Below are 11,820 nucleotides of genomic sequence, written 5' to 3' on the forward strand. Positions count from 1 at the left end.
TCCTTTCACCCTAGAGCTACCAAAAAAAAAACCAACACAAAATAAAGCACAACCCCAAACAGACTAGAACATTTCTAAGTGAAGGACTTTTCCCCCCTTCACCATTCTTTGAACACTTTGTTTCTGTTAAAGTTGGAGTACAAAAATAGAGCCTCTCTCTTCTTCTTCTTCTTTTTTTTTTCTTTTTATCTTTGTAAAAAACAAACAACCCCCACCCACCCCATCCCCCCAAATTATCAACAACTAGAGCAGGTAATCCTTTTTTTTTTTCCCTATTTTTTTTTCCTTTTTCCTCCTTTTTTTTTCCCTTTTTTCCTCCTTTTTTTTTTTTCCTTTTTTCAAATCATCCTCCCCCCCCCCCCCCTTTTTTTTTTTGTGTGTGTTTTTTTGTTTAGTTTTGTTTAATACCCATGTGGGAAAGTCTCTACACACAGTAGACCGACTCAGAAGAGAGGCCTCCAGGAGGGGTGTAGGCAGGGTGAGCAAAAAGAGGCACATCAAGGACCCACCCTGGAGCTAGAGTTTCTAGTCCTTTTACTTCTCCGGTTGAAGGGGTAGTTGAGGAACTCGAAGCGTCTGTGGGGCTCGGTGGTCTGGTGTCCCTTGGGAAGCCTCTTCATGAAGTGCACCTCCCGTTGGTGCTGCCGGGTCTTGGAGCCCTTCCGCGGGCGACCCTTGCGGGTGAAGGCCATGTACCAGCCCTCATACTTGGCATTCTGCAACGCTGTGTAGTTGTTCTCCAGCACGATCTCTGTGAAGACACAGTCCTTGCCTTTGCCATTGCTCTGAGGAGGGAACAGAGGAAGAGATTTAAGCAATGGGCTCTTGGTCAGAGGCATCTTTCTCACTGCTCCAAGGTGTCCCAGAAAGGAGACAGGGTGATGAGCAGGGAGCACTCAAGCCAACAGAGAACAAGCCAGCTGTCCTGCAAACTGAAGCAAGTCTGGGTGAGCCTGCAGGCACCTGCCAATTCATTGTGCCATAAAGGTTAGGTGGCAGCAGGGTTGTGGTGCTTGTGGGCAGCCAAGGGCTCATTTTCCCCACTTTTTCTCCTGCAAGTCAGATGTGCCCAAATCTGCTTTTCGTCAGAAAAGCTGTGGGGAGTAGGCATTGTAGCATGGGCAGGTGCTACCCACTGCAGCTCACATCTCCAGTGTGATCCTAGCAGTGGACTGCAAGACTCAAGTTGGCTTGTCTCAGCCTTCACCTCCACTGCATCCACACAGAGGTTTTTACGCACTCCCATCCTGCTCCCATTCATGCCAGGACTGAATTCCACCATTAGCACAACCAAAAGCAATTGCCTTCTCAGTGGCAATTCACCCACTTATCCTATTCCTCTTTGGGAGGGATATAGGAGGGCCCTCACGGGACCAAGTAGGTGACTCAGGAATGGTGCCTACAAAGGTAGGAGCGTGGGAGGGGACCCACATTGACCAGCCCCAAGGAAATAGTTACCACAGAACAGCCTCTCAGACAACTGCTGTCCAGTCCCCTCTGCCCCTGGAGAGGGAGCTTCGAGGCTCAAAGGGAGCGTGACTAACTGAAGCACACGGCAGGCCTGGCCTTGGGGCCAGCCTCACAGAGCATCTTAACATTCCTGGCACTTGTACCATGTAATTGGGGAGAATAGCCCAGCAATCCGCCTATTTGTTCAGGGAGAAACCAGGAATACTCCTCACGTGGCACCCGCCTGCCTCCCTTGCTCTCCTCCTCTCCCATCTTCTGGGCCGCAGGATGCTTCACCTCCTTGCCCTCCAAAGGGTTGCATTGGCTGAGCCCTCAGGATCCCCATCTCATCTCCCTATCCCTACCAAAGGGCTACTTATTGGACAAGAGCTCCTTTCGCAGCACGCCCTGCTTGGTGCCCACAGGGCACCTGTAGCTCTCCCATGCCCTTAAGCCCAGCACTCTACCTTGCCGATCAGCTTCCCCTTCTTGTTCATGCAGATGTAGAAGCCTGTAGCTGCCCCCTTGATGCGCACGCGGCTCCCAAAGGTGTCGGTCTCCACAATGAGCTTGGCTGAGGAGAGCAGCAAGAGGAAAGACAGAGAGGTCAGGGAGTCTCTGGGATGAAGCAGGTACAGGAACAGGGACCAGCACACAGTGGGCAGGGAGGCAGCTGGACCAAAGTGCCTCAAGGCATGAGGTTAAGAGACAGCCTTTTACCCCTCTATGCTGCCACTGCACCCATGTATGACTTCAACCATGTCCCTCTGCCATCTTGAGCCAAGCTGGGTGGGGGCTAAGCTCAGTCTGGCCTACTCTGTGGGGGTTCAATAGTTCAGGTGCCACGGAGGTGTCCCAGAAGGGAGACAGGGTGATGAGCAGGGAGCACTCAAGCCAGCTGTCCTGCAAACAGAAGCAAGTCTGGGTGAGCCTGCAGGTGGGAAACAGGCAGGCACCTTCTGAAAGTGCACTGCATGCTGCCAGCTGTCCCCAGCCCAGGGGACATCACTCCATGCCTCTCTGCTGCGCCAGGGCTGCAGGAGAAACAGTGACTTTGCAGCTGGCAGGGGAGGCGTGAAGGGTACGGCCATCCTTTTAATGCCTTTCACCTTTGCACGAGTTGAGAGGGCATATTGATTTGGTCTCAGTTTTTTAATGGAGGCATCGATCGACTTCCGAAGGAGCTATGCAAATCGCCGGGTCGATGGGCCGCCTATAAATAGACCTGTCACCTTCCCTCCCTGCCTCCGCCCTGGGAACCTGAGCCCCGAAGCCCATCCTTCCCTAGGGAAGGAGGAGGATGGGGATAGGACATCCTTCTCCCCGGCCCCGCAGCTGCCGTCCCCAGAGGCTGCTCCTTTCCCAGGGGCAAATCCCAACGAGGATTCTGGCTACCTGTTTGCACCTCAAAAAGGCCATGCTGGGCCAAGCACCAAAGATTTCCCCATGGCACTGAAAAGCTAGCTGAGATTGTTCCATCTAACCACCATCACCTCCTGCACAGCCTCAGCCCTTAGTGAAGTAAGCACTATTTGGCAAGGTAATTGGAGCACAACCCACAAAGCATCCAAGTCGGCAGCCTTGTTATGGGAAAAAGTCCACTAACACTTTATTTCTCCTCTCTCGTCTCTACACAAGGGCTGTTCAGTTCTCTCAGGACTGTGATGCACCTCAGCTTGTACAGATCTGCCCCAGGATGCTCAGCTGCCAGCAAGCCCCCGCTAGCAGTGGTGTGGGGTGGGGGTGGTTTGCAGGAGGATGCTTTGAATGGCAGGAAGCGGTTGTGGACACATGTACAACCTAAATCACACCTTGGCCTAGGAGCAAACTGATGCTTTCTGCATTTGAAGTGCCCTGATCCTGCACCTCTCACAGTACAGGCATTGCTGAGGGTAATGGAATCAAGGGTGGGGACAGTAAGTAGGTAGTGTTGGATACAACCAAGCTGAGCAACAAGAAGGGTATCTGAACAGTTGCTGGGGCAAACTAACATGATGCTGCCATACAAACCAGGCTCCATGTACAGGCAGCACCTTCTCCCCACAATGCCTCCTGGCAACATCACCCTGCAGCAGCTTTCATCCCCAAACTGCACTGCACCAACAGCTCCCCAGTCCTAGCAGGGCACAGTCTGGACTTAGAGCTGAGAAATTTGGGAGAACCAATGTCAGGTTGTGCCACCCAAGCACCAATGCCTGTCATGCACTCAGCATCCCCAGTACCAGTAGTGACACTCAGCAAATGAAGAGCTGAGATTGTGACCCCCTATTTATCTATATTGGGGAAAGGGAGGGGAATTGATCTCAGAGGCAGTAAAAGGTTTGAGGAGAATTGATTTTTCTCTCCAAGAGATAGAAAGAGCAGGGAGGGAGGGATAGACAGAGGAGGGAGGGAACAGGGAGGCCTCAGCCCCAGTGAGCACAAAACCCCACTTTAAAGATGCACATCACTTCCCTTTTGGCCTTTTTTTGGCCCCATGATTTACAGCCACTAGCTGGATTTGCTACCCCACATGAGCCTGGCCAGCACGCAGCTCTGGCCCCACCAGTTAAGGTTGAGGACAACCCGCCCCTGGGGACCTGCACCCCCAGACCCCTGCAAGTGACCCATGAACCCCACAAACCCCAGCCTCAAACATCAGAAAACCCAGCAAGCTGGTTGGGAGCTGCGCTGGCATCCCTGGCCACTCACAGGGTTTAGTCCAGACTGCAGCCAGCAGCAGTTTGTTTGATGGCCAGGAGGGATGAGCTGGGCTGCACCAGCCACCCACATTCCCTTAGAATTAAAAAAAGCCAATCAAATATTGACAATTAAGACAGATAACTGAAAACGCCAGACTCGATGTTAAGTCGGCTGTAAAAACGTCAGCGTGGGGAAAGGGTCATCTGCAAAAATAAATCAACCCCTTTTACATACCCACCCCCAAAAATGAGAGGGGGGGGGGCGGGGATAAAAGCACAAGGGCAGGCTCAGGGAGGGAGACTCTCTTCTTTAAAAGTGGATTTCTAAACAACATTTGGGGGGAGTTCTTTTTTTTTTTTTGATGGGGGGGGGGGGGGGAGCTTAACATTTTCAACTCTATTCTTTCACTTAAGTGACAGATTTATCCCAGTAAAATTATGTTCAATGCTCAAACTTTGAAGGGAAAGTGGCTACGTAAATGCTGAAAAAATGCAGCGAGACACACTTGATCCCCCAACTGGACTGCGAAGAGGAGAAAGTATTCAGGAAATGTTAAAAAAGGTGAAAGTAAGAAGCGTTTTAATAGTTCTTCCAGACATGGGGGCCTCCCTAGAGATTCATATAGAACAATCCTGAACCTCTATTTTAACATTTACAGACTTGCAACTCTTTAAAAACTTTACATCTGAAAAACTGCTTGTTCTCTTTCTGGTTTAGATCAGTCTTCATTTGCCTCCTTAGCTCCTCAACTGCTTAACCTTTTTTATTACATTTTAATAGAGTTTTTCAAGCCGCCACCACCACCACCAAGTCCCCTCCTTCTGGCCTTATTTAAACCTGGTCGTTATTTAAACATGCACTAACTGCCTTTTAAATCCAAGCCTTATAGGTCTAAAACAAGGCAGGATATTTTGCCTGGGAAATTAGCTAATGCCCTTGCAAGCCAGAGCAGCTCTAGGATGGGAATAGCTCGTTTGGAAGATTAATGCTGGATGGATGGAATATCGTATAGATGGCATTTGTGCTTCGCTTGAACTGCTAAAGACCAGCATGAAATTTCCAGCAAAAACACAAGGAAGAAAGGAAAAAGAAACAACTGAAGAGGAAGGAAGAAAAGCATTTCTACTAAGCTCCCCAAGCAAGAAAGGGAAATTGCAGCTAATGCCCAAGAAAAACAGTTGTGATTCCTACACACAACATGCAGGAGCGCAGGCGCTGCACTGATCCGGGTGCAGGATCAGGTCTGGTGGTGCCGGGACTCACTGGCCCCGCTGACCCCTGCACAGCGTTTGACCATCCCAATGTGTCATTAGTGCACACGATCAAAGTATCTGGGCTTCGAGTGTCCCCAGAGGGGGGAATCAGTCCCCTTGCCCTGGTGTGGCAGAAGGTTTTGAGAAGGGTTGCCAGGGCAATGGCAGAGGGGCTGCAGCATAGCACAAAGCTCTCACGTTCATTAGTCCCCCCTCTTTTTACCTCTGGAGATGCTGCAGCATCTTCACCTATAGCCAACTGCCTCCTGGATCCCTCCATTTGGGATTTGTTTTGGGAAGGGAGGGATGAAGGACTATGACAGGAAAATGCTGCTTCCCTAAACAAAAACTGTCTGAAGGCTTCTAAAGCATCCATTCCCTCACACACATCCCTTTCTTTTTCAACTTTCATTTCCATTCCTTTTCCAAAACAAATCCTCCAAGACACCCAGCCCTGCAAAGATGTGGCCTGCAATAACTCGTGCTGCTCAGCAGACCACAGCCCCAAGCCCTCCGAGTCAGGTGCAAACCAAGAACGAAAGAGAAAGGCAAAGCCCATCCTTCAAGCACTGATGCCCTCCCTCAGCACGGGGAACCTGCCCTCACCTTGAATCACACAGCCACTGATCTCCGACCCCTAAATTCTCCCTTTACAAGTCACCAAGAGCCCAATGATTTTAATGATTTCTAACAAACAAGACGGAAATCATCAGTTGCAGCAGCGGGTTGCAAACACCTCCCCAGCTCCCCTCCACCCACCCCTGTTGCGTGTCCTTACCGTGCACATCCCCATCCTCTGCCATCGCATTGATTTTCTTGTTGTCCAAGATCTGCACATGTTTCCCACTGGTCCGACTGTACAGCTGGTAGGTACGGACGAGCCGCCGGCTGAGCTGATCCGTCACCAGGCTCTGCTCCCTCACATGCTGTGTAAAATTAGGTGGGGACTGAACAGTTACCTTTAGGAAATTAAAAAATATACGACACCATTATAATCTCTACTCCTCAGAGGGGTGAATGGGCTTGAGCCAAGATCACTGGCCTCCAGCCGGGCTTTACAGGGAGGCACAGAGACGGGACCACGGTGGTAGCTTCTGTACCAGCAAAGCTCTCCCAGGAGAAGGAGCAAAGCTCGGGGGTGTAGAGTCCAGAGCTCTTTATGGAGCTGTGCCTGCTCCAGAGGTGCCCAAAGCAGAGTGCAGGCGACTCGGTAGCACAACAGGGCTCGGTGACCCCAGAGGCCTCCCCAGGACTCGTTGAGATCAGCATCAAGACTGGGAGCTGAAGGGAGTCCACAGTGAGGGGATATGCAGGATGCCATTGAGTTGCCCCCTACCCCTAAGGGGTCAACACATTTGCCTCACATCCCTCTCACCCCTGCAGGAACATTCTACTGGTCCAGCTGTCCTAGGTATGTACCCCAACTGCTGCCCCATCGGTTTCAACGGCTGTCTTTCCCCTGGGTCCCAGGCTCTTTATGTGCTCCCAGACACCCCATTTACAGAGCTCTTCAAATACAAGTTCCCCAGAGAAGGTAGAGCTATCAGTTACAAGAACTATAAGGAAACCGTGCCCCAGCCCTAGGTGTTCAGTGGCATCAGAATCTGAGGATACCAACGTGCTACCCGTGCAAACATGTCCCTCATCGTCAGCCAGCTGTTTGATGCCAGCAGCGGGGTTGTCCCTGGCCCCGCGGGGCACACCAAACCCGTTAGCCCCAGAGCCGCAGCTGACCCCTTCAGAACGACGCTGATACTCCTGGGCTTTAAATGATTTTTGGGAGTGGCGAAATCTGCTCCCCCCTCAGTCTCGGCTCGCAAGCTTGCACAGAAGTCTTTTCCCCCCTCGTCTCAAATCCCTCTTTTAAGTCTGGAAACTTTCACTGCTCCCTGACATTTATAAAGATGTATTCTGAGCAAATGTTAGGAGATAGCTCCTTTCAACATCAGAAGGCTGAGACTACCCCCTGCCACCCCCATGTCAAATGGGAAGATTTCCTCCCATCTTAAACAACAACAACAAAACAATAAAAGCAAAAGCCGCTACTCTCCCAAAGCTGGCTTTATAAAGATATCTCCCCTTGTCAATGTCATCTCTCTCCCTCCACTTCTGCCTGTGCATGTGTGTTTCCTATAGACGAGTTTTGGATAATGCAGCAGGATTCTCTCCCCAGCTCTGATGAGGGTACCATGTGGAGGAGAGGTCAGTCATTAGCCATGCTGCTATTTGGTCTCCATCCCATACTCCAAAATATTACAGCTATGCTTTTATACAACTGCACATTCCCAGTGCTTTGTTCCCTTCACTTTTCATCTGGAAACTTGATTTTTTTTTTCCTCCAAGCTTCCAGGAAAATTTTAAGGAAAAAAAAAAACCCACACCAAAAACCACAACAGCAGCTTAAAGGGCATTTTAAACAAAGCTTCTGCACCTGCGATCTGAGGAATAATGGGGGTTTGCCCCAGTCTGGAGGTGCTCCATTTGCAGAGACGAGAGCCTGCCGGTATGCGGGTATTGCCCGGGCTGCTTAATCTATTCATGACATTTCTGTCTCTAGCGATACAAACCAGCGGTGCTGAAAGTCTAACAGTTTTAAGCTCAGTCAAACCCCACGATTTTGACTAAGGTTTTAGTAGGGGTGAGATGCTTCCCCTTTTAAATCCCGCTTTACTTTAAGGATGAAGTTGTATAGGAAAAAATCCCCAGACAGGAGGAACAGGGGTATCCACGGTACCATTTAGAGTCGAGGAGGGACACCTAAAGCTACTTCAAAATAACCCTATGCAACTCCTTGAAAGCGGGGTGCTCCCTGCCCGAGTCTCCCGCACTTTATTTCACAGCCCAGAGAGGCTCTACCCTCCGCCTCAGCTTTTTACAACCAGGCGACTTTTGTCTCCCAGGTTTTGAACTGTGCCTCCTCCCTCCTTCCCTCCAGAGCCCGAGGCGCTCGGCAGCGCCCGAGGGGCATCCCCCATCCCCGAGGGGCGAACAAAGCCGGGCGGCCAGGCGGGCACTTACCTGGGCTTGCAGGCAGAGTACGAACAAGTGCATTAACCTGGGAGGAAGAGAGAAAGCAGGAGAGAGGTGTGAACCGGTGGTCTGCGGGCCCGGGGCGAGAGGGCTGGGGCTGCTGATACTCACACGTAGCTGAAGAGCGAGGAGCAGGGGTCCATCACGGCGCCGGTGCGGGGCCGGGAGCCCGGGGCCCGGCGGCGCGGGAAGAGCGCCCGGGGGGGCGGCGCGGCACTGCCTCGGTTTCTCAGCTTCTCTCGACCAGCCGGCACGTCCTCACCCCAAGGAAAGGAGGGCACAAGCGGCTACAGAGGGGAAAGCACCCCGCCGGCCCACCCGCCCAGCCCCTGGGGCGCACGGCCGGCGGCCCCCCGCCGCGGGAGCCCCCCGCCCCGTTCCGCGGCCCCGCTGTCGCCCCGGGAGGCGGCCAGGCCGGCCCGCACCCCCGACGGCGGGGACAGGCGTGGCCGAGGGACGGCCGTTGCCGCAGAGGGAAGCCCGGCCGAATTGCTGTTCCAGCTCCCCTCCCCAGCCCAGCGGTACCTGCCGAGGCGGGTCAGGTATCACCGAGCCCGGGGGACTGGCACTTAGGGGCCGGGATCCGTAGGCAGCCGCCGACGGGACGCCCTCTGGACCCCGTGCCTCAGTTTCCCCATGCGTAAAAGGGGGTTTAAGGGCTGGAAAAAAGGGAGGGGGCATCGGGACCGCACTTGCCCGCTAGGGTCGCCCCTCCGCGGGCGTGGTGTGGATTGGGACCGGGCTGGCAAGCCCTCCCGGGACGCGCCAGACATTAAAGGGATTACCAGAGTGGGATGGAGGGGGCCTGAGTTTCGAGAGTGAGCGCGGCTGAGTAAATACCGCAGCCGAAGTGGGGAGCGGGCAGCGGGACACCCTCCACCCTCTGAAGCATCCCTCCTCGGAGCTTACCTGGTGGGACGGAGGCACTCAGGACCGGCCCTGCGGGGCCATAGGGCCGGGCGGTGGCGGCGGGACGGGGCTCAGCCCCGCAACCCGGTCGAGGCCGCCGAGGGCTGCATTGTTCCGTCGAGCCCCGGCACTCCCGGCCCCGTCACCTGTTGCGCACCGGGGCGGGGGCTTGCGGCGGGGCTGCGGCGGGCGGCCCCCGGGGCCGGTACCTGGCCGAGGCCGGCGCCGCCTGCTCGGCGCTGAGTGACAGCTGCTAATTTGCCGGCCGTGCCCCGCTGCCGGTCCCCGCGCTCCCCGCGCCCTCCTTTATCTTATCAGAGCCCATAATTACAATTGCTATTTTGTTTCCTCGAATCAGCAATCAGCGCTATCTGCCGCCGCTGGAGAGGCAGCTCCTGTCAGCCGGCCTCTGAGTGACAGAGCGGCGGGGCTGCACCGCCGCACACGCACACACACAGCCCTGCACCCACACACACAGCCCTCACCCGCAGTCTTGCACCCACACACAGAGCCTTCATCCACACACAGCCCTGCACAAGCACACGCATGCATGCAGCCCCTCGCAGGTACTCCCTGCTTGCACATGCATACAGCCTTGCCCATGTAGCCCCCTCCTTCCCACTCACACCCCTCAGACACACAGCCCTCCTGCACACACTCTGCACCCCACAGCACAGACACACTCTCCTCTTTGCTCACCCCAATTCCTAAAGCACTCCCCCCAACCCTGCGCACACACACAGGCACATGCTAGCTGCAGTCATAGGTAGGAGATTTCTCTCTCTCACCACACGCTGACATCCAGCTCACACCTTTTGCCCCTTGCTCAAGCACCTGGTGAGCCCAAACGTGTATGCCACTCTGCCTCCCCTCACCATGCACTCTGAGTTTCACCCCAAAATGCTGCCTACAGTCACCTCAGATGATGGCTTTCCCAGGGCTGCCATGGTCTCACCTGGTCCTGCCCAGCATCATCACTGCCAAGGGGTGTCGTAAGCAAACAGGAGCCTGAGTGCTGCCCAGTCCAGGGCTGGCTCAAGGAGACACACAGCCCCTGCCTAAGTATTGTCAAGACACAGCACAGGGTGATAAACTGCCCTGTACTGTACAAAATTTCCTGCAAAATTCTCCCTTTATGCATCTTGCTTCCCTTTTTCTTGGTGTGGAGTGCTGGAAGAATGTTACTGAGTTTTTCTACAAATTGAAAGAAATCTTCTGCCCTGCATGCGTTTAGCTGGAAGACTTCAGGAGCACCACAGGAACATGCAGGGTGGGTACTGAAGGTGCTCAGCTGAAGCAGGAGTGGGTTTCCACAGGCAGTACATGCTCACACATTCATCTCATCCACCCAGTTAATGAGCTCAGAAGAGAAACTCTCCACATCGAGCCATGCAAACAGCTGATGTGCCATAGTACAGGTAAGGTGGCTCCTCAAATCCACCTCTCTGGGTTGCCTAGGGAAAACAAGGCAAAGTCAGAGCAGGCAGCACTGCATATTCCCCATGCTCTAAATTCAAACAATCACCTTTATGTATATATAAAGCTAAAGGGATTTAGGCACTGCTTCTTTCCTAAATGCTGCTCTTGCTCACCAGCAGCCACCCCTGCTTCACCTCCAGTGGGTGTAGGGTTGGGCTACACGTTATCCTGCATGCCCCACATCATGTTCCACAGCACCATGTCCAGAATAGCCCAGGCTGCCTTAAACCAGGAGATTTATGATGTCCCGTGCAGGGTCAGGGGCAGCAGCAAGCTGACAGCCTGCATGCCCCTTGCCCTCAGCAAACAGGCTCAAGTGCCAGTCATGGCTGTAAAATCAAGCCGGTGCGGGATCACCCAGGCGCGGCCACACTTCATCTGACAGCGAATGACAGATGATGCTCCTGCCAGCCACCCTCAGGCCCACAGCTAAAGTGTCTACAGCCCCTGTCCTGTGGGCAGGGGAGCAACAGGAGTGGCTTGGTGGCAGTAGATGAGGACAGCATTGCCACTGCCAGGCTTATGCCACCTCTGCTGCTGTCTTGGCTTTTGGCCACAATCTGCTCTTTGAAGGGAAGTTGAGTGCCCACACAGAGGCATTTGCCTTCTTCTCTTGGTGCTTCCTAGTCAACCATAGGGTGACCTGTGTCTGCATCAAGAATCACACAAACACACACACATCCCCAACCCCATCCCCCAGTTTGCTTTTTCAGTAAAAAACAAACCTTTTCTGAAAGTCTGTGTCCTGTGCAAGGCAGCACAAGGGAAATCAGCCTGCCTATCAGCTCCTTCACAGGCCATCTGAGCTAAGCCCCCTGGTCCCTTCCATCCCCAGGCACTGAGGTTAAATGGGCTGTCTGGCTCTCCTGTGGAGCAGAGAAACTCTAGATCAGCACTCCCAAAACCAGCTGGGCATCAGGCCAAGCTGCTATGGAGCTGGTGGAAGAAATCCTCTCCTGACAGAAATACCTGGGGACCTGCTGTGTCCCCAGCACTCCAGGCAGCCATCAGACTGTGG

At 53.7% G+C, this 11,820-nt stretch overlaps 1 protein-coding gene across 2 annotated transcripts; it reads right to left on the reverse strand.

The window, feature by feature from the left end:
- Window positions 1–362: 362 nt before the first annotated feature.
- FGF8 (fibroblast growth factor 8) lies at window positions 363–9,609 on the reverse strand. 2 transcript variants are annotated; one of them, XM_064145608.1, is made up of 6 exons: window positions 9,324–9,609; window positions 8,526–8,671; window positions 8,403–8,439; window positions 6,163–6,310; window positions 1,917–2,023; window positions 363–785 (listed from the first exon to the last, which is right to left on the reverse strand). In XM_064145608.1, exons 2-6 carry the CDS (start codon window positions 8,555–8,557, stop codon window positions 498–500), a joined length of 612 nt encoding a protein of 203 aa, XP_064001678.1. In that variant the 5' UTR covers window positions 8,558–8,671; window positions 9,324–9,609; the 3' UTR covers window positions 363–497. The 2 variants fall into 2 exon arrangements, with proteins under 2 accessions (XP_064001678.1, XP_064001677.1); XM_064145607.1 differs by having other exon boundaries at window positions 6,163–6,343.
- Between the last annotated feature and the right edge of the window lie 2,211 nt (window positions 9,610–11,820).

This window comes from Pogoniulus pusillus, chromosome 6, assembly GCF_015220805.1.
Source record: "Pogoniulus pusillus isolate bPogPus1 chromosome 6, bPogPus1.pri, whole genome shotgun sequence".
Lineage (NCBI taxonomy): Eukaryota > Metazoa > Chordata > Aves > Piciformes > Lybiidae > Pogoniulus > Pogoniulus pusillus.